The sequence below is a fragment of the Epinephelus fuscoguttatus genome, linkage group LG14 (assembly GCF_011397635.1).
Source record: "Epinephelus fuscoguttatus linkage group LG14, E.fuscoguttatus.final_Chr_v1".
In the NCBI taxonomy this organism is placed as follows: domain Eukaryota; kingdom Metazoa; phylum Chordata; class Actinopteri; order Perciformes; family Serranidae; genus Epinephelus; species Epinephelus fuscoguttatus.
This window is the reverse complement of record NC_064765.1, coordinates 7,486,395-7,508,143: the sequence shown is the minus strand read 5'-3', so window position 1 is coordinate 7,508,143 and position 21,749 is coordinate 7,486,395. Positions and strand designations below refer to the sequence as shown.

The following is a 21,749-nucleotide window of genomic DNA, read 5'->3' as shown; positions in this document are numbered from 1 at the left end:
AATTATTTTCCCTTAATTGTTTAGTTTTTTTAATTGTCAGAAAAAATAAATTTACCAAAATGAAGATTATTTTTAAGGACTAGATGTGTAAAATGAAGGAGAAAATTATCCATAAATACTGATAATGTTGGCACCGTATTATTTTATTTTCAGTCAAACTATTAGTTATTTTCCCTTAATCGTTAAGTTTATAAAATTGTCAGAAAATAGAGCCCAGTGAGATGTTTTCAGATATTTTGTTTTGTGCAACCAACAGCCCAAAATCCAAAATTCTTAAATTAAATGTGGAGCTTTAAACTAAATCTCATTTACACAAGTGTCACCAAAGTTGCATAATGCCCTCACCTGTTATCACATGAGTTCCATAATTGAGTCAGGTAACAACTGAGTAAACCACTCACTGAACGTGAGATGTGGTTGCAAACTCATCAAAGAGTCAGTCGAGATTTTGACAGTAGAAGAGACAACAACACATTGAGAAGAACAACATAACTTCTAAGAACAGTACAATAAAGCAACAATAAACTAATAAATAACTACGTAAACAGAGGAATTAAACAGACGGAAGAATGACTTGCAATAGAAGTCCTTAGCTGCCATCGAACAAGTGACGTCACAGTTGCACAGAGTGTGCCCCAGACAATGTCCCACCAGGACACCCCATGTCTCTGTTTTCAATTCCACTGTCTTTATTCCACCTCTGTGATTCTGTGTTGTTGTGTGTTGGAGCTCTCTGACCTCTGTGTGAGTCAGGAACGGTCTGCATGGTTCACATTTATTTCTGCACCAATTAAACTGGCTCTCCTCTTCATCTCTCTCTTCCTCTTCCTCTCTCCCGTCCAGACGTGCCAGCGCCGGAGCAGCCGGAGCTGTTCCTGAAGAAGCTGCAGCAGTGCTGTACTGTCTTTGACTTCATGGACACGCTGTCGGACCTCAAGATGAAGGAGTACAAGCGCTCCACGCTCAACGAGCTGGTGGACTACGTGACCGTCAGCCGGGGCTACCTGACAGAGCAGGCCTACCCCGAGGTCGTCAAAATGGTGAGGAGGGAGGAGCGGAGATTTGGACTCAAAATGAAATACACCACAAGCTGGTTTTTACTCATTTGCAGCTTTTAAGTGCAAAAAAAAGTCACACTCAGCTTCCTCCCGCAGATCTATAAACTCACCACACTCGGACTTGTACTCGGGTCCTGACCCATTTTCCACTCTCACTGTCTTGTGACCCTGATGTGCACATACACACACACACACACACACACTCATGTGAGTGTGTCCCAGAAGAAACCTCCTGCTACAGAAGAAGGGAAATAAAAACACAGCAGTGTCTAAGTAACACAAGCTCAATCATGCTGTGGCTGGTTTAACAGTCAGTTTTATTGTAAATATATTAACGTCACAATCTCCTCTCGTCAGTTTTGTAGATTTTTACATCTTTCTGCACCACTTTAGAGAACAGCTCAAAATGCAAACACAGCTGAGTGAACTCAGCAGCAGTGGAAAGGTCAATGTGTGCATGTAAACTAAGTGAATTACTATGAAAGCTATTATGGTAGTATTGAAAACACAAATGACTGATGCCTGCAGTGTGCCTTTTTTCTATCAAAATAAGAGCATGAAGAGATTGTACTATAAACAAATATGGATTTTAATGAAAACATTTCTCTGAAAAGTAAATAGATTTTAGTCCTGTGAATGTTTCTCAGTGTTTTTCGTGTGTAGTCAACGTTGGATGTCCTGCAGGGACACAAAGCAGAGTTTTAGTGGCGTCACGATGGCATACAGAGACATTAAAATGATGTGTGTTGATGCAAATGTGCCAAATAAAGCAAAGATGCGTCCTTGTAAATTGAAAATCTGTCAGGCTTTATGACAAAGGAGGAAAAAGGAAGACAAACTGGAGGAAAGCGTCTGTGTTCATGTTGCTCGCTAGGTACAGTTAACGTCTGTGCAATGGGTTTACTGTTGGCTTGTAGTGAGTGAACACAGGCAGCACACACCGTTCAGAGGATACATTTGCATAAAAAGTCATCTTAGGGGTGCTGTTAAGGTCCACAGCACCACACATACTAAGTTCTCAGCTGAAAGCACTCATATCTCAGTTGTATTCAAGCTGATATTTCCGTCTTTGTGTTTTTGTCTCAGGTGTCTCACAACATATTCCGGACCCTTCCGCCCAGTGACAGTAATGAGTTTGACCCAGAGGAAGACGAGCCCACGCTTGAGGCCTCCTGGCCACACTTACAGGTAAACACTGCTCCAGGAGTGTGTTTGTGTATTCACTAATTAACACCTTGTATCTTGTTTAATTGGTACACAAAACAGACAATGGAGCTACATCTGTCTGCCCAACATTTCTGTGCAGTGTTTCTGGCTATAGCGTGGGTTGCCAGATACTTTCGGTGAGCCCAACTTTAAGTTTAACTCTACAGACACCATGGTACAAAACCTTGCAACCCTCTGATGATCATTTCTACGACCCTTATAAAGGCACACAGTCTCTGCACCCTGCTGTTGGTTGTCAAAGAATAGTTCCACGATTTAACTCCCCCTAAAATCCCAAATTGTCTTTTTACATTTCTGTTTGTGTATCGATTCAACAAACAACACACAGCGTGTTTATTTGTGAACTTAAAAATTGTTTGTAGGCCCATTTTTGTCAGACAGAGCCAGGCTCACTTCCAGTCTTTATACTAAGCTAGGCACAAGAGTGGGCTAGATTTTCTGTCCCCAAAATGTTGAACTACTTGAGAGACATCAGTATCATTGGCTGGTCAGGTGGGTTTTGTTTCGGGTCCAGTTTTGGGTCCATGTCTAGAGCCAGGCTCTCTGGTCTCTCATCTCCCCTCCTCCTTCTCTGTGTGCCTGCTGCCCAGGACTCCTTTAGAAATGAGATGCAAATCTCAAGGAGAAGCTTCCTGGTAAAACCTTTTTTTTTCTTTTTTGTTTTGTCTCATTTGCCTGATTTTTCCAAAATCATAAACAACTTTCTCCCCCCAATCAAAATCCCTTTATTTACCCACGTCCTGGCCAATCCAAACATTTTTTATGCCATCTTGCTGCGCCGCCATTACTGCGGTGGTAAGTCATAGTGACTTGTCTGCTGCTGCCTTCTCGTAGTGACAGCAGCATGGGTAGATGAATTGTTTTTAACAGCTGCCGTCAATAAGAGCAACCACAACGCATGTGGCTGAGAGTCACTCAACGCGCTTACTTGTTTAACACCATTGTATGTGTTCTGTTTGTGATACCAAAGTGTTTACTTTGTGGTTGTTAGGTTGCACTAGTCAGAGCAGTTAATGTTATAGGCTATAGATTAACACCACATGTATTTAGTTGAATTATTTATTCTGTGGGACCACCTCAGCCTTTGGACTGTAATGTTAGCCCACTAAGCATTGTTAACTGAGGGTACTTGTTTGATCATGTTTGATGAATAGAGACTGACGGCTGTTAACCAAAAGCTACATCAGGGCTCAGTAAGGATTGCCTGAAGCAAGTAAAATGCCACATCTGGCAAGTAAATCTAGAAACTCGCCCGATTAGCAAGTGGTAAAAAAGAATTAAACACATCGTTTTTGAAGCTCAGGAGTGAACCATCTCGCTTCTTTCTCAACTCCGTTGACAGTTGTATGTGTGCAGTACCGATTGGGCACTCATGAAAAAATGCTGGTGGGTGAAGACAAAGTTTATGAGTAGGGATGCATGACATTGGGTTTTTTGCAGATATCCGAAATGCTGATATACACCACCTACATGACCGATAACCAATATCAATATATCCACTTTTTTCCCCACCTAATTTTAGTCATCATCAAGTCTCTTCTGTAGTGAACTAACATCATATTATACATGCATACTCTTATCATCATGGCCCTTCAGCAGATGGAGACGTGAAATACAATGTTTTTCAATGTATGTGATATTCATTCATTGTGCAAAGTAAGAAAAAGCATGTTGGCTGAAAGCTGATATTGGCCGATACTAATGACGTTCCAGTATTATTGTGCATCCCTATTTATGAGCTAAAATTCAAGGGAAGTGATTCAGTCTTCCTGGAAACGAGAGTTTAGTTGGTCGATGTTCAGGGTTGGAAATGAGCACCAGTCGCCGGCCAAATGCTGCTAAAATATGCACGTGGCTGCCAGATTTGCTTTACTCACCAGCCAAAAAACAATGGTAATCTACTGAGTAGCAGGTAGATTTTGGAATTCACCAGCCACAGTGGCAGTTTGACAAAAAGTTGATTTCCAGCCCTTTTGGCGTTATTTGTGGGCATAACTATGTGTTGTACATTTTGCTGCAAGTTAGAGAGCAAGGCAGTTAAAATGGTGTCTCTTTGCAAAGGCACATGTATTTTGTTAATTGATAACCACTAATAAATTAAGTTATTTGTATAGGGGCAAGTAAAAATTGAGTGGATTTCTGACCCACTTACCTGATTTTGAAAGTGAAAAAACATTACCACTGGACCCTGCACTGTGCTGTTGTTATTGGGAACAAAGTCTTTTGAACCACTTCTAGCGAAGAACCTGGTCCTCTGCACGCCCAGGGATTCTGTGTAAAGTGTATGGTCTTAAACAGGAAGTAAAGCTCTTTCCAAAGTTGAAGTTTGCAGAAGTCAATTTTGAAGTCAATAGTAGAAATTCGTGCACTTCTTCAGCTTGAGTTCAAGCATGCATGTGTTGCAGGGAGACACCACCGCAATAATGGTGACCTGTTTACTTCTTTCATGTATACCCTCCTTGCAAAGAACCTTTTGTGACCTTTTGACCTTTCCCTTTAATCCTGTCCCGTCCCTGTGTTTACAGGGGCAGTTTAAGGGCTCTCATTTCTCAGAGGAACAGTTTTTGGATTTCTCTCGTCTTTTTTTTCTCAGCTTGTTGTTGTACAGTGAGAAGTTTGGCTCTAATTTGTGTCCAAAGTTAATCAAGATTTTTTTACTAATTGAATTTAAAACTCAACACACACAAACTGCAGCCAGTCTTCCTGCACAGCAGCTGATCGAAGACATTAAACAGTGGAATTTTTTATTGTTTTAACAACTATCTCTCCCTCTCTGTCCCTCCCACATCCATCCATCCACCCTCTTTCTCTTGCCCCTCTCTCCAGTTGGTATACGAGTTCTTCATCCGGTTCTTGGAGAGTCAGGAATTCCAGCCCAGCATTGCCAAAAAGTACATAGACCAGAAGTTTGTCCTACAGGTGAGTCACTGAGTCAGTCTGCGAGTAAAGTGTCAGCTTCAAATGTCTTCTGTAGACCCATCTCACAAGTTTTTTCCTCCCCGCTGTCCTGTCTGTCTCTTTGCTTCAATGCTTTCCTGTCGTCTCTCTGTCTGATTTTCCTTCGTCTGTCTGTATCCCTTCCCTCTGTACAGCTCTTGGAGTTGTTTGACAGCGAGGATCCTCGGGAGAGAGACTACCTGAAGACAGTCTTGCATAGAATCTACGGCAAATTCCTGGGTCTGAGGGCTTTTATACGAAAACAGATCAATAATATTTTTCTACGGTGAGTAGACATCAGTTCTTCAAACGTATAAGTGTCTGCTCCTAATGTATTTACACCATACAAATGAGAGGATTCTCTGCACCATGTTTATCCTTTTTAATTAGCCTGACACTTTCTAGCCAAGTCCTTTTTCCCCTTGAGTTTCCAGTGTGCAGTAGGTGATACTTCAAAGCTGCTTACACAATGACATCATGGGTGATTTAAAGGAAAGTTGATTCAGACTTCAAGGGTTGAAGGTTTTCCTGTGACTTCAACTGAATCATTACTTTCCAAGGAATGTTAGTTTTGTACTGGGATTCATGGGAATTCTTGTCACAAATTATAACACAAAACTAAGCAAAGTGAAACAGCAGAAATTCAACTCTAATTCTCACAAACAATTCTTCTTAAAAGTACACTGTGTTCAAGGCTAAAAACAAAATCAACATAAAACAAATCAAAATCTGTCACATGCAGTTATTTTGATGTGTAATTTCTGCGGTTTGAAGTTCTCAGTAGAGCTGCCCCCGGCTAAGAAGCTTCCTAGTCGACCAATAGTCGTCATTTAGGGCCATTAGTCGACTAGTCGCCCACATATCTACAAGCGCACGTCACACACTGAGCGAGCCGCCTGTTAATGACGCTGTGGGCTAATGGGCATGTAGCTACTTCCATGTTTCAGATGATACGTCATGTTTGTAGTCGACCAATGAAGATGAGTTTACATATCACCTTGGGTTCGTCCTTCACCTTCTCAAAATGATCCCACACTTTGGATTTCCTGCCAGACATGTTATTAACTAGCCTGTGGAATAACCGCAGGTACCAGCCCTGGAAATTAACCTGACTCCTGTCTGACTGCTGAGCGTGGACACTTCCTGTGTCTGTCCTTTCAAATTAAATTCCCACATGGTCCAGCCATATAGGTTTTGATTTGTTTTGACAAGGGGCAGCTCCCAATAGTTACACATTTGGTGTCTTTTTTTTTTTTCTTTCCCTGCGACTAAGCAAGCAACGAAATCTTGCCAACTAATGATCTTTCTGGTTGACTAATGTTTGGTGGACTATTAGGGGGCAGCCCTAAGTCTCATACATAGCTGTAGTGTTTGTGTGATACACGCACTCTGCTTTGTTCACATACTCTGGGGATTGACAAAGGTGTCTTTGTTGCAGAACATACAGTATTCTTCAGTCTGCGAATGCACACAGACATAGTTACACACATGCTTAAAGGGCAGCTCTATTTTTTTTGTATCATTCTATGGTTTCACTGTAGTGTTCCTTATGTATTCAAATCCTTTTACCCACAAGACCTGATGTAGGTTTCTGCATAATGATGTTGCTACATATAAACCCCTGTACTGCTGTGGACACCAAGGTAGTTTGGGTTTGAAAGTCACACACCAACACAAAGAAACTAACTGACAAGTCAAGTCAGCAGTAGACCAGCAACGTCCATCTCCTGTGTGGTAAAATGACTGTTTTGTCAAAGGAGTCTGGTGACTCTGAAGAGGGTGAAGCAGGAAAATAATCAAAATATAGCATACAGTTTAACTGATATTGCTTCTTTTAGGTGGCTAAAATATGATTTGCTGCTGTCCCCGTCCACAGCCACCAGACTCATTTGACACAAACAGTCATTTTACCCCACAGTACACAAAAGAGTTGCTGGTCTACTACTGCTTCTGATCGGTGTCCACAGCAGTACGTTGCTTAGGTCATGTGGCGTTAACTCCTGCCTGCTTCTCCAAACTGGGGGCGTGCTGTTCATCATGTACTTCACACTGACTATGGAGCTATAAATGTGTCTATACATAGCGCTGGGCATTCCCATGTGATAGGAATTTCTCATATACTACAGCTTGCTGCTAGCCAGTTAGCATAACAGTCTGTTGGCAGCTGGGAGAGGCTCTGTTGCTGCAGAACATTCAAATCAGAAAAGAAAGATTGAAGGTGGAGATGGAGACCAGAGAGGCACCAGAAGAACTTGTGCCGAGAGAGAAGCTGTGTCTGCTGTTGGGAGGCTTTTTTGTTTTTAAAAAATCTGATTGAGTGCGCCCTGAAGGCGGGGAAAAACACTTCAAAGACCACACTATGGAGCTCACTGCTAACGTTAGCCTGCAGCTGCACTCTTGCAGACACCGTGGTAACTGCGGGAGACGGAGATGACGGAGAAATAACAGAACTGGAAAATCCTCTTGCTTCCCTCAAGTCAGCTGTATGACAACATGTTGCCTTCCTCATGAGTTATGTAAACAACGAGCACGTCGTCACAGAAAAACTACAGTCTGCAGGCTACGCTAGAGAAGGGAAGTCAAAATAAGCTTTTGCAGAAGAGGAAACTCAAGCTGTTGTTGTTAATTACTCTGTGTCATCTGTATAGTATTTTGCTGCCTGTTAAAGAGTTGCAGCAAGTGTATCAGCTCTGCGCAGGTATGGTGGTATATGAAGAACTTGTATCATGTGGGAAAGCCGGGATACTGCCCAGCACTAGTCATACAGTACAGATGTGGTGTTATATTGATCTCAGTGTTTTCTTCACCTGGTTAAATAAAGGTTTAACAATAATAACTTTGCACCATGTTCCACCTCCAAGCTCAAAACTTCTAAACTAACACTTTCCTCTCGCTCCATAATTACTCTGACATCAAATGGAGTGTGTTTGGGTGACGGAGGAGCATCAGCGCTGTAACCTACGCCTCTACTTTTGCTAACAGCTGAGTGGGCGTTTTCATTTGAACAACATGGAAAAGAATGCAGGTGGACACACCCTTTAAGATATGAGATAAAATATCTAGAGAAAGGAAACACCCTAACAGATTCCCAAGACTTTCCCATCCCATTTACAATGTCTGTGAACACAATTCCTCTGGTCTTTTTTCCACTGATATTCTTTCACTGTTTTTAAAAACTAAATGATTGCATGATCAGTAGAAGGGAGACAATTACGTCATCCCTAGCTGGTGAAATTTATTCACAGATTTAACAGTGTACACCACCATATTCTCAGCTAACTTAATATCAGAAAAAATATAAGGTCGAGAAATTTTGTTTCCTACGTCAACTTTGCATTCTACAACCCCTCTGATGTTCTCTCAGTGGTTTCGATAGAGTGCAGCGTCGACACAGACTTAAACACACATGGACTTCATGTCCTCCCACAAATGATTTCCTGGTGTCTCTCTGCCAACCATTTATAGTCCTCAGTGGATAATTTCATTTACAGATCATCTGGTTTTTGCCGTCTCTGCTCATTTGTAGTAGTTGTTTAACTTGAGTCTCATTTCTGTCTCCTGTCTTTTGTCTCCTCTTCCCTCTGCCTCCCTCTCTGTCTGCTCCGCAGTTTTGTTTATGAGACGGAGCACTTCAACGGGGTGGCTGAGTTGCTGGAGATCCTGGGGAGGTATGTGGAGGCCTCCAACCCTCAGACGCACATTTACACTCTCCTCTGTTAGCTGATGCTTTTAGCCAGAGACCTGAGCGCACCAGCAGAACTGAGCTCAACCCTGATAGCTGCCTGTTTTTGTTTAGTCATAACAATATGTGCATGATTTTATCTTTATCTTAATCATGCACCCTCATGGAGATAAAGATCTTTTTACCCAGAGAAACCCCAGAATATAAAAGATGGAAATGATGAAACTTAAAATCTTGTGTTTATGGAGCCAAATCAGAGTAGAGATGTAAAGTTCAGGGAAGAGTCAGGAGCAGAGTTAGACTTGCAGATAAGGAATAAATTAATCCTCTCGGCTCCAGTCTTTTTAATCCATAAAAATAAGACCTGATTTACACACATAGTTTATCAGCTTCGTGTCAGGAGTTGTTTGGGTTCAACATGCAGACAGGGTTGAGGGCGATTCCCTGAGACTGATCACAGTTGCTGCTTATATCTTTGATAAATGAGATACGTGTAAAATGTAGCTACATAATCTGCGTACAGCTTCTTCTGTGCTCTTGAGTATCTGATATAATGTTTAGCCACACTCACTAACGATTTGGGGATCTAAACTAAGCTCCATAGTCCTGAGGAGATTCAGAATAAGACGAAACCACAGGCCAGTTGGTCCCTTAGGTGGATTAAAATTAACTCATGATCTCTCTGATAATCATTTTTTACTTTACTTTTAAACTATGCTCAGTTTATTTCCTGACACAGAGCGAGGAAGTTAAAAAGAGGAGAAGTTATATCATGTCATATCATCGGGGTACAACACATGCACCTTTGTGGGGAGGTGTACGTCAGGCTTCGGCATAGGGAACAGTGTCGATTTGACGCAGAAGTATAAATTCTCCTTGAAGCGTCTGCAGTCAGCCTTGGGTTGTAATAAATTTATTACAAAAAAAATAAAGATATGGGCGAGAACACAATTCCTCAATTATTGCCGCCACCCACTCTGGTATACCCAAAAACATCTGTCAGGCCAAGCACACACAAGGAGGCTAAAGAAGAGCACCCAAAAAGCACCTGAGCGAACACTTTCCCTTTATTTCCAGTGCCATCTGCTGTCACCTTCCAACGTCACAGCTCCCATTACATTGCACATGTGACACACCCCACAGCTACTATGGGGTCAAAGAGCGTGTCCCAGCCTCACCCTTCACTGAATAGCCTCGACACAGAGGAGGTGAAACGTTTTATAACTCCAGCAGCAGAAAGATACTGCAATGAGTTCATGAATTGATAAGTTAACAGTTATGACAAGGAACGAAACAAAATGGATAGTCTGAGGTTAGTCCCTTAACAGCTTTATCTTGGAATTTTGAAGAAAATCTTAAACTGTTGGTCAAACAAAATGCAGTCCCATGTTGGTCGAGACTTTCTTTTAATCTTTACTTTACTTCTTCTTCTTTTCTTTTTTTTTTAAGATATTTTTTAGGGCATTTTTTGCCTTTAATTGATAGGACAGCGAAGTGTGAAATGGGGAGAGAAAGAGAGAGAGACATGCAGCAAAGGGCCACAGGCTGGAGCCAAACCCGGGCCGCTGCGGCAATAGCCTTGTACATGGGGCGCCTGCTCTACCACCAAGCCACCGATGCCCCATCTTTACTTTACTTCTTGTGAAGTGCAGATATCTGTAGCCTGGTGAGACCATCCTGATGACGTTAGCTCAACTTCTGTGTCGCTCTCTGTATCAGTCTGGCTCCACTGCCACCCCAAACACTTTCCAGAAATTAAAATCCAGTTGGGGCCAATCAGGGATCTGCACTGTTGTTGTAACATAAGCAGCCAATCAGGGACTGTATCATAGCTGATGACATACAATGCAATCTGCAGCTTGCAGAACAATAATGGCAGCTCCCAAAGCAACAGGCGCTAACTCTAATGTTAGTCGACTAGTTCATGCAGAAATAGAATCGATAACAACAGTTACACAGGAAGTTTCTCGAAGGATAAGCAGTTTTCGCCGTTCTTCCTGCTGGATTTGGCAAAAATTTGATATACCATCAGGCTCTGCTGGTGATGAAGATGTTTCCCAGTGTTTTGTTACACTGATTGGCTGAAGGAGTTTGTCTGTCAAGGAAAGCGCTCCCGCCCACTGAAAGTGTTTGAGGCGTCACTGAGTCCAGAATGATGCAGAGAGCACAGCAGAATGTTGAGCTTACATCATCAGGATGGTCTCACCAGGCGAGGATATTTCTTCCTCTTCAGGTGTCTTCAAAGTGATTTAAATAAAACAACCTGAAGAGACAGAATGAATCACTCCTTTGTTGAAGTTCTCACAGACACAGATGTGTCTGTGAGAACTGGTGACATGACTGGTGACATGACTTTGTCAAGGTTTCTGGAGTTCCTTAAAATAGTGTAAAATGTTTTGAATTCACTTTCATAAATATTGGGCCTCAGAAGTCATTAAATAGTCTTTAAATTTAATTTTATGAGGTCTTGATTGCCACAGACATTTCTTTTTGGCCAGAATGAGTCAAACTCTTCTGACTGAAAGTTTACACTCCTGATGTTACAAATCTTTAAACCCACCATTGAACCTCATGCTGTCTTTTTATGTCATACTTGCACTTACCTGCTTTATTTGGCAGCTTTATTTGTATAGCACATTTCATACATCAGGGTAACTCAAAGTGCTTCACAGAGCAATAAAATATGAAACATACAGAAAAAAAAGAGTGAAGAGAAAAAAAGATATACAAGGTACTGAATGATTTACAATTTTAAAAATATCACAGTTTAGAAAAAGGAAAGTGCAGACAAGAGGTGCAAAGATAAAAATATTATTTTAAATGATTGAAAATTGAGTTTAAAGATAAATTTAGGTTTAAAATAAGCAACTTTAAGTAAGTTTAAAACCTACCTCTGCACAGGACCACAGGTACCTACCTTTATACTTACCTTCAGTGCTTAAATAAGAAAAAGATTATTTGTCCAAAAATACATCTTGAATTTGGATAAAAAAATAATCTTGACAAGAGCTTAAAAGGCATTAAATTTAAGTGTCTGATACTTGGAGACATTTTTTTTCTCAGGATTCACATACCAAAAGTTTGGGAAGCTCTTTCCTCTGGGAGAAGAGAGTGGCGTAAAACCAGATGTAGAATACGAAGAGTCTGATTTTGACATTTCTGAAACTTTAATTGCCAAATATGGAAACTGAAAATGAAGGTCAGTGTGAGCCTGAGCCAAAACAACAAACCAAACAGTCCTGGCTAAAAATAAATCACTAAATGAAAGACCAAAGAAAAAGTAAAGTTACAAAACTAAACCTCACTACCCCCAAAAAACAGGAGACAAACTTTAGGATCTTCCTAGAGTTTCCTGGTGAGTACTTATCTTAAAAATAATAACTCAGATTACTTGACAAATTTAACAGCTTAATCTCTCTGACATTTAACTGTCAACAACTTACAATATAGATATGGACTGATCTACACAAATACTGTGGCACAAATGGCTTAAACACTATCAGTGTCAGACATCAGGTCCCCAGATTTTAATATTTGTTAATTTTTTAGACTAAACTTTGATTTAATTAACCTTCCAATGATAGGTTCAGTCTGTTTTACAGTTTGGCCTTCCACTAAAAGCTCCTTCTGAAACAATAAGTTGTAGACAGACCCAGTGGAGGATTGTGGTTGTTATTTGTGAGTCTGGAGTTTAAAGAAGAGTCACGTCTGAAGCCTGAAGGTTGGAGCAGCAGTTACATCTCTTTATTTCTCCCTCCGGCTCCATCCTCCGTATAAACAGTCTTTTTTGTTGTTGTCTGCTGCTCATTGATCTTCCACTTGCTTTCAGAGGGTCACAATGAAACTCTTTCATGTGTTCATGTTTAATTTATGTTTATTTTTTTCTGTCTCCCCTCTCCTCTCTGTCTCTCTCAGTATAATCAATGGTTTCGCTCTGCCACTGAAAGCGGAGCATAAACAGTTTCTGGTCAAAGTGTTGCTCCCCCTCCACACTGTCAGGAGTCTGTCCCTCTTCCACGCACAGGTAATGTTTGTGTGTTTGTGTGTAAAGTTGCTTCCTGGTAACAGTCATAGTATTTCTTCTGCGTGAGCCACATAACACTGAAACTTTACAGACTGGTTTAACAAAACTAATCCTTCAGTTTATTAATGTCAAGATTTTAAACAAAGAGCATTAATGCCTTTACTCATTGGGGCTTTTTTTTGTGTGCGCGTGTGATTAATTTGCATGTCATTATATTTTTTGAACTCGTTTTTGTCGAGTACTTTGACACAGATCATGAATATTAGGCAACAGAAAGTAACCTCTTTTTTTTACGGAACAAGGTTGAAAAATCCAAAATTACAAACACTTATATGCATCGATGAATTTAAGGGCATCATAAAGAATGTGGTGACAGAGACATGTGCTTGTTTCTCTTGAGAGGTCACTATGTTTAAACAGCTGTTGATTTAATTGTGGATTTTTGTATTATATGTTGTATTTGTTGCATTTATATGTGTTCTGATTGGCTGCTACCTCAGCCAGGTCTCTCCTGTAAAAGAGATTTTCAATCTCAATAAGACTTCCTGGTTGAATTATAGTTAAATAACAATAAAAGCCCTAGACATTTACACTGCGTAATTATGTAGCAGAGGAACCTCAAATTCACCCAGAGCATTTCGCTGAAAGGAAACTCATTGAAATATTTAGCAGTAGCTCAAGCTATACAACAAGTCAATACGATTCCTGTAATTGTGGCAATTTCGCGTCACTGCAGGTGAATTATTTTATGTTTGCATCAAAACCTTTTACTGAACAAGTGTCACAGCTGTTGTAAATTCATACTGCTGCTGGTGTGCATAGTTTGATGCAGAAATATTTGCAGGTGAGGGTTTAGTTTTAGCCCTCTGCCTGTAAAAGCGGAAACGCTTCTAGGAACTTTTCAAATGTGAAAATCTGAAGTAAGATGCGAAAATTACGAACCCAAACTGTGGCATTTGAGCTTCTGCCCAGCCAGAAAATACAGAGGCAGGTGTGGGAGATGTCATTAAGTTTGCTGACAAATGTGGCAGGTTAAAATGTTTTTTTTGGGTTTTTTTTAACAGCAGTTCCAGTTTTGGTTTATCTGAGCTGCTGATGTAACATGAGCTAAAGTGCGTTCTAACATGGTTCTCCTCTCTTCCTACAGTTGGCGTATTGCATTGTACAGTTCCTAGAGAAAGACCCAACATTAACAGACCCAGTAAGTGTCCACCAACACCAACAGTAAGACATCTGTCATTTGACTGTTTTATATAATCTTAACACAGAGCATTTATTCTCTGTCCCCTTTAGAAAGTTTCTCTGTCATTCAAAGTTGAACAGTCATGTTAAATTAATCAGTTACTGCCACAGTGAATTTATCTGAAGTCGATCTTTTGTGTGACGGCAGCTTTTCTTATTGAATTTTATACCTGTGCTGCTACATTTTCCACTTGTCCTGCAACTTTATTGTCACTACAGCAGATAACTGAGGTGTGGGTTGATCAGAGAAGGTGCAGAAAGCGCCTCGTGTAGGTGAATGGAGGAGTTTTAACAGTCAGTGTCTGTGTCTCTTCCTCCTCAGGTCATCAGAGGCTTACTGAAATTCTGGCCAAAAACCTGCAGTCAAAAAGAGGTGAGGCTCATTTCATATTGTTTGAAGTGTGTGTGTGAACTCTGTGTGTTTGTGTGTCTGTGTGTGTAGTAACATTTCCCTCATGTGCTGTGGTGCAGGTGATGTTTCTAGGGGAGCTGGAGGAGATCCTGGACGTTATTGAACCCACACAGTTCGTCAAGATCCAGGAGCCGCTCTTCAAACAGATCTCCAGATGTGTCTCCAGCCCACATTTCCAGGTCAGGGACCATCCATCCGAAACATTCAGGACTTTGTGATGCAGTTTGGTTTAAAGGGAACACTTAAAACTTTTAAAGCTTTTCTATATAAAAAGATATTTGGAAATTTGAGGGGAACACTTGAGATTAAAAAGTGAAACAGAGCGTTGAGTGTTTGTGTTTGTCTCCTTGGCCTCAGGTTGCAGAGCGAGCTCTGTACTACTGGAACAATGAGTACATCATGAGTCTGATCGAGGAGAACTCCAGCGTCATCCTGCCCATCATGTTCGCCAGCCTCTACAGGATCTCCAAAGAGCACTGGAACCCGTGAGTGACTTTAAAAAAAACCTCTGCTTCAGCTCGTTCCTTTCAGTTTTTATAAATGTTCAACAAGAAACATCCACATTCTTTTAGTTTGTTTGAGATGATTTTCACCCTGATTTTTTTGTTCACACACTGAGTCACGTGGTGTCTTTGGATTTTTGCTGATTCTCGCAGCTCACTCGGTTTTTCGTTTTTCTCATGTCTGTGTTTTAACTAATGTACACACTCAGCTGTTTGCACCACTTGAGAAGACTGTTTCCTGTAAACAATTTCACGGGTACAGTTCCAGCCCACAGCCCTTTGCTGTATGTGAGAATTATTTTAGGGGATTGAAGTCCTGTCGCTCCATTCTTTCTCCTGATGGAAGAATATTTGGACATTGTGCAACTTGAACATAATAATAATAAAAAATATAAAATCATACATTAATTTGAAAGCATCATTTCCATCAGACCTTAAAGGGAAATTTCGGTTTATTTCAACCTGTCTCCTATCGTCCTAAATTTGTTTCAAGTGACTAGTGACATAAAAACAATAGTTAGCATGTTAGCCGTTAGCCTAGATACAGCCGGGGTGCATAGTAGCGTCAGACCTGTTAAAACGTAAGTGAACGGGCAACCTTCAAGTGCAAAGTTAGTCCACTAAACAAGCTTTTTTTCCCACAAAGACCACCTCATATCGTTAGGATAAATGTCAGAGAACATATAGAAAACGACATGTAAACATGTTGTCTTACCTTACCGGTGTGCTGCCATGTTTGTTTACCATTTAGCTCTGCTTTTCAAACCGCGGCCGAAATGTCGTTTTCTATATGTTCTCTGACCTTTATCCTAACGATATGAGGCGGTCTTTGTGGGAAAAAAAAGCTTGTTTAGTGGACTAACTTTGCACTTGAAGGTTGCCCGTTCACTTACGTTTTAACAGGTCTGATGCTACTATGCGCCCCGGCTGTATCTAGGCTAACGGCTAACATGCTAACTTTTATTTTTATGTCACTAGTCACTTGAAACAAATTTAGGACGATAGGAGACAGGTTGAAATAAACTGAAATTTCCCTTTAAGTATAATCTCAGTAAGAAGTGTCACTTCCAAGTTGCTCTTTAAATAAATTTTCCCGCATGATAAAAGTTTATAGACGCTGTAAATCTGGATGTGACCCCTCTCTGCTCCTCCCTCCCCGCAGGGCGATCGTGGCGCTGGTGTACAATGTACTGAAGGCCTTCATGGAGATGAACAGTACCTTATTTGATGAACTCACAGCCACTTACAAGTCGGACCGCCAGCGGTAAGAAGCTGCTCACACTCATATCATCATCATCATCATCATCATCATCATCACACTCATGAATAATGTGATAGTGTCTGAGCCCTGTGGGGAGCTGCTTAACACAACGACAGCAGTGTTACTATCATCACACTGCAAATACCAGGATTAATATTAGCTGTGGGTATGAAAGCAGCAGCGCTAATGAGTGACGGCTTTAGTGACAGCAACAGCAATAGGGTTTAACTTTTAGTAGGTTTAATGGAGAGAACGTCTGGACTAGTAAGGTTTGGTGTTTATTCAAGATTCAAAGTTCACTGAAGTGTCAAGTAGAAGGGGTACACCAGTCCCACTTTATTCTCCAAATACTCACTCTGACTTGCAACAAAAATAGATTGTGAAAAGGATCTATTGGTGGTCATATTGACATCACACCACACACCTTTCACTACTGTTTCAGTGTCTGTCAGTTTCAAATTAAAGCCCTGCAGTGTTTCAGTGGTCAGAATCCATTCATTTGTTAACACAAGGCTTTTATTGTAAAATATTGATGGCTGCTATCAAAGACAAACTCATTGCACACGGGTTATGGCTGGCCCGCAGCAACGCTGTCTGTGTGAACACCACACATGTGCGTAGTCTGAAATAGTCTCTGAGAAAGTTATTATTTCTAGCTACACTAGCTCTGTGTTGTTGGTGTGTTTGAAATATCTCATCATCTGATGGATGGATTACACTTGACCCGTCATGGTGCTCAGGAGATGAATCCTACAGTCTTTGGTGATCCCACCTTTTCCTCCAGAGGCACCATGTGGTTGACCTCTTTGGTTTTGTAGTAAAATGTCTCAACAATTATTGGATAAATTACTATGAAATTTGCTGCACATGTTCATGCCCTTTTTTAGGATGTCTTGTAATACTGTGGTGACTCCCTGACTTTTCATTAGGCTCCATCATCAGGTCAAATATGGTGTTATTTATCACCAAATACCCACACTGTGTTTGCTGCTGATTAGCAAACTCTATATACTAAAGCTGGGTATGCACTGTACGATCTGAGCCTGTTTCTGACACCATTTTGTAGCCACATAACTCATTTAAGAGTCAGAACAAATACCAGCTTTGTCTGGCGTCAGTGAGGAGCAGGAACCAATCATGGCCTGACCAGCTGCTCCTGACCGGCCGTCAGATGTTCAGATAGGTTTATGCCATGTCAGAAATTTTGGTTGTTTTGAGCTTCTGAATGTGCCATGGTGACACTGTCAGCTATGTAGATGGAAAATATGGAGGCCAGGTTAGTCGAGCTGTGGCAACATATTTGTCTCTTTGATGTTTCCTCCTCCTCCTCCTCCTCCTCCTCCTTACGGCTAATACGTATATATAGGTACTGGTGTGATGTTACAGACCTCCGCTAGCAAACTTCTACCTGCCTCATAGCTCCCTAACAAATCATTACTGACAAAAGTCTGTAGCCAGAATGCAAGGTGGCTAAAGGGCAGTTGTATTTTCTATCGCAGTGGTTCCCACCTGGTGGGTCGTGGGCCCAGTCTGAACGGACCGCAAGTGACTGTGATGTACAGTGATGTCTGGCACAGAGCTTTTATTTTGAAGTGCCGTTTTCTGCTGTGGAGTGAGTGACTAACAGACAGCTACTTGACGGAGACATCAGGGACAGTATGATGCTGAATGTATTAATTAAACTGTGTGGACGTTGAAGTAATGACTCAGGACAAATCTGGACCCCGTGGCTGCACCAGTTGGGAAGCACTGGTCTATTTTACACATACGGTATGAGCACATAAATCGAAAGCTTTGGCTTTACATCACAGACAATTGACTTGTACAGTAGGATTTGGAATTAAAGAACATTTCTAAAACAGGCTCAAATCGTACCATGTGTGTCCATGTAAAGATGGTGAACATGGTAAACCTGCTAAACAGAAGCATGTTAGCATTTAGCTCAAAGCTCGGCTGTGTCTTAGTTCAGTGTCAGAGCTGCTAGCATGACTGTAGACTCTTTGTTTTGTTCATTTCCATCGAAGAAATATGTCAGTGTAAGACTTCTGTGACTCGGCTTCAAATAGGATGTACAGCTGCGTCGAGCTCAGCTACACTTGTTACATCTTTTTTGAAGTACTGTCACTGAACGTATCAGAGATGTGAGCAGGGATTCAGAACACTGAAGCCAGGCTGCAGCGTCTCAGACACACAATAAAAACTGGTCCTCCATGTTGTTTTGCTGCAGTGAGAAGAAGAAGGAGAAGGAGCGGGAGGAGCTGTGGAAGAAGCTGGAGGACTTGGAGCTGAAGCGGGGCCTTAAGAGCGACGGGATCATCCCAACTTAACGAAGACAGCGCCGCGCTCCCCTCTGCCCTTTCCCCCCCTCCTCTCCCCCTGTGACTCCCCCTCCCCTCCATCCTGACCCCGACTCCCCCCTCCTCCTCCTCCACATCAGCCATGTCTGCCCAGAGCTCCGAGAAATCCCCGATACAGGCCATCGTCTCTGGATCGACACGGAGCGCCCGCTGGTTTCTTAATTGTTTTTTTTTTTTTTTTTCTTATGTTTTTTTTTTTCTCCTGTGTTTGTGCGACTTACTTTACAGTAGATTCATCACGTCTGTTTTCATTATTTCAACAGCACTGTAAATAATTATTTTTTTCTTTTTTTTTCCCTTAAACTGATATTATTGCAAAACGGAAAAACAAAACAATAATAATAAAAAAACGGAAGAAAAAAATAGAAAATGAGAAAATGACTTGTGTGGGAGGGGGAATTAAACAAAAAAAAAAACTTTTGGACTGTAGGACGTGAAGCGAACTCTTGGAAAACAAAAAACAACAAAAAAAGAGAAGATAGATTGATTTTAACTCTTCATCCCACTCTTCTTCTTCAGTACAGTCCCGTGTGTAATTTTTATTTTCCTGGTTCTCCTCTTTGCTTTTCCTCTCGTTGCCTCCATCTTTCTGTTCCCTCCCTCCCTCCAATGGTGCATCTGTCATTTCTGCCCCTCGTGTGGGACGTCGGACTGATAATGGGTCCCCCTCTGCCCCCTTAGGGTTCCTCCCACCTGTCTACAGGGTCTCCTTCCTGTTTTAAATGGGGGGGGGGGACTGAACAAAAATGCATTTGAAAACAACAGTAGGGACTTCCTCAGTACACACACACACACACACACATCTCCTCTCTGAGTGCGTTTACATGCGTGTTCATGGAACAGTTAATTGTATGAATATTAAATCTTGTGCTCAATATACTTATTGTTTTATTGGTGTCACGATACTGGGATTTCTAACTTTAGTACAAAACCTTTAAAAATATCGACACTGTTTTCAGTACTATGGGGGAAAATTGACATTAAGAGCATAATTTAACAAGGCTATAACATGACAATGACGACTTACAGCAACAATAAGAGCGAGACGTCCTGCTGGTACCATGTATCAATAGGAGTGAAAATGAGGATTGAAAATATTCCCAAATGACATGTATCAATAAATTGATATGTTTGACAGCACTCAGTTAAGTGTCCATCTATCCACCTCAAAATACACAATTAAATGCCTCAATATTTGTATGTTGTGATCTCAAAATAATGAGAACAACACAATCTTTGCATCAGAAGGCAGCAGAAGTTCATTTAAAGAAAACTCCAGCTCAGTTTCATGAGTGAGTTCAGTTTAAAATCATGTTTTTGACACCAAACATCAGCTTGAGAAGAACTTCAGTGACGCTGTATATTAAAGACGGTTCAAGATACACTATGCAGGATTTTCCTAAAAGACAATGAAAGTAATTCCTCTCAGTCATCACTTGAGACCTGTAGAGACTCCACCCTCTGTCTGGATTTTCTTATTATGGGCGTGTACCCCCACAAGGCTCAAGTGGGGTTTTATAAAAAAGCAGCGACCAGGTGCCAGACCAATAGCAGCAGGCATCCAAAGAAAACAGCGCCGGAAAACAAACGCTAATATAGCGAGGCTAAACGGCAAATGAGCATGAATCTTGGGTTGGCTTCAACTTTACCTTTCACTACCGAGTGGGTTTTGAATCACTAACCGTCAATCCTGCATCGTATACCTTTAATTTTGGTTTGCATTAACGGTTAAGAAAAGAAAACACTGATGCAGCTGTATTAAAGAGATCAAGTATTCCGTGTTTGAATCCACTGGCTGGCCTTGACCCTTCTGTGTGGAGTTTGCTTGTTCTCCCCGAGTCAGTGTGGGTTTTCTCCAGCTTCCTCCCACAGTCCAAAGACATGCAGGTTAACTGGTGACTCTAGACTGGCCATGTGAATGGTTGTCTGTCTCTATGTGTCAGCCCTGTGATCGTCTTGTCCAATATCAGCTGGGATAGGCAGTTATGGCAAATGAATAAAATAATGAATAAATGATCAAATTTAAAGCACGTGCCATCACTAAATCCCGAGCGGCAGTGGCGGACCCCGCCACAAACAAAGCAACTTCATATATAGGGAGAGAGAATTACTGAATGTAAAAACACTGAATGGTTTCAACATAAATTGCTGACTGTAAATCACAACTGGGGTTTGAAACGATGACTTGAACCACTATTTGCTGGAGTAGAGGTTTTTCCTCCTTTACTTTGGTGCCATCTGGTGGTCGTATCAGCAGTGACACCTTTAAACAGCAAACAAAAAGACAAACTTAATCAAAATAAAATATACAAAATAAATATGACCTAATTAATTATCTAACACAATAAGTATATTGATGCACAGATATTTAATTTAATGCCATGTTTACCCTGACTCCTGCCTGTGTGACATCACCTTAAATACTTTTTAAAGAAGAGTCAGGCGTTGTTTCCTGTTTGGCTGCTGCTTGAATGAGCTCAAAACCTGTCGGCCATCTTTTATTTTGGTGACTTGTGCAACATGCTGGTGAAAATGCAAGAATCCTGAACGCTCTGCATGTAAAGGCACTCCATACATCTCCTCCTCCTCCTCCTCTAAAAATGATGGACTACTTCTCATCACTTGATTATCTCCTCCTCTCCTCCATTTTCTTCTTTTCTTTTTTTTGGTAACCTTTGACCCCTCCCTCCCTCCTCACCTGCCGTACCAGGTACCCCTGGTATCAGTCTGGCACTGGTACCCTCCGGCCACGACGGGGACTTTCAACTAAAAACAAACAAAAAAAAAAAGAGTCTTGAGAGGAGCGCCAAAAATCTTCCTCCTGTTGTGAAAAAGACGAGCGCCCCTGCCTCACCTCACCTCGCCCCCCGCCACTCCTCCTCCTCCTCCTCCTCCCCCTCCTCCACCCACCGGGGGGCGCCGCGTTGACTTCACAGTATTACAACAAGGAAAAAAAAGACAACCCTGTACATTGTTATTGAATGCAGTACACTGATAATCTTGTATCTTGTAGTAATTTAGCCTATGTTTTTTGCTTAGGAAACTG

General features: G+C 41.3%; 1 protein-coding gene across 7 annotated transcripts in view; it reads left to right on the top strand.

Annotated features, from left to right (window-relative positions):
* ppp2r5eb (protein phosphatase 2, regulatory subunit B', epsilon isoform b) overlaps nt 1–21,522 on the top strand; it is a 67,711-nt gene extending 46,189 nt beyond the window's left edge. For all 7 annotated transcript variants that reach the window (XM_049596734.1, XM_049596735.1, XM_049596733.1 and 4 more), the window contains 12 exons: nt 844–1,040; nt 2,145–2,246; nt 5,112–5,204; nt 5,378–5,508; nt 8,831–8,890; nt 12,820–12,928; nt 14,076–14,129; nt 14,493–14,543; nt 14,642–14,761; nt 14,940–15,067; nt 16,248–16,349; nt 18,574–21,522. In XM_049596734.1, the coding sequence (XP_049452691.1) occupies nt 844–1,040; nt 2,145–2,246; nt 5,112–5,204; nt 5,378–5,508; nt 8,831–8,890; nt 12,820–12,928; nt 14,076–14,129; nt 14,493–14,543; nt 14,642–14,761; nt 14,940–15,067; nt 16,248–16,349; nt 18,574–18,673 (1,247 nt within the window). In that variant the 3' untranslated portion in view covers nt 18,674–21,522. The remainder of the gene's footprint in view (nt 1–843; nt 1,041–2,144; nt 2,247–5,111; nt 5,205–5,377; nt 5,509–8,830; nt 8,891–12,819; nt 12,929–14,075; nt 14,130–14,492; nt 14,544–14,641; nt 14,762–14,939; nt 15,068–16,247; nt 16,350–18,573) is intronic.
* The last annotated feature ends 227 nt before the right edge of the window (nt 21,523–21,749 follow it).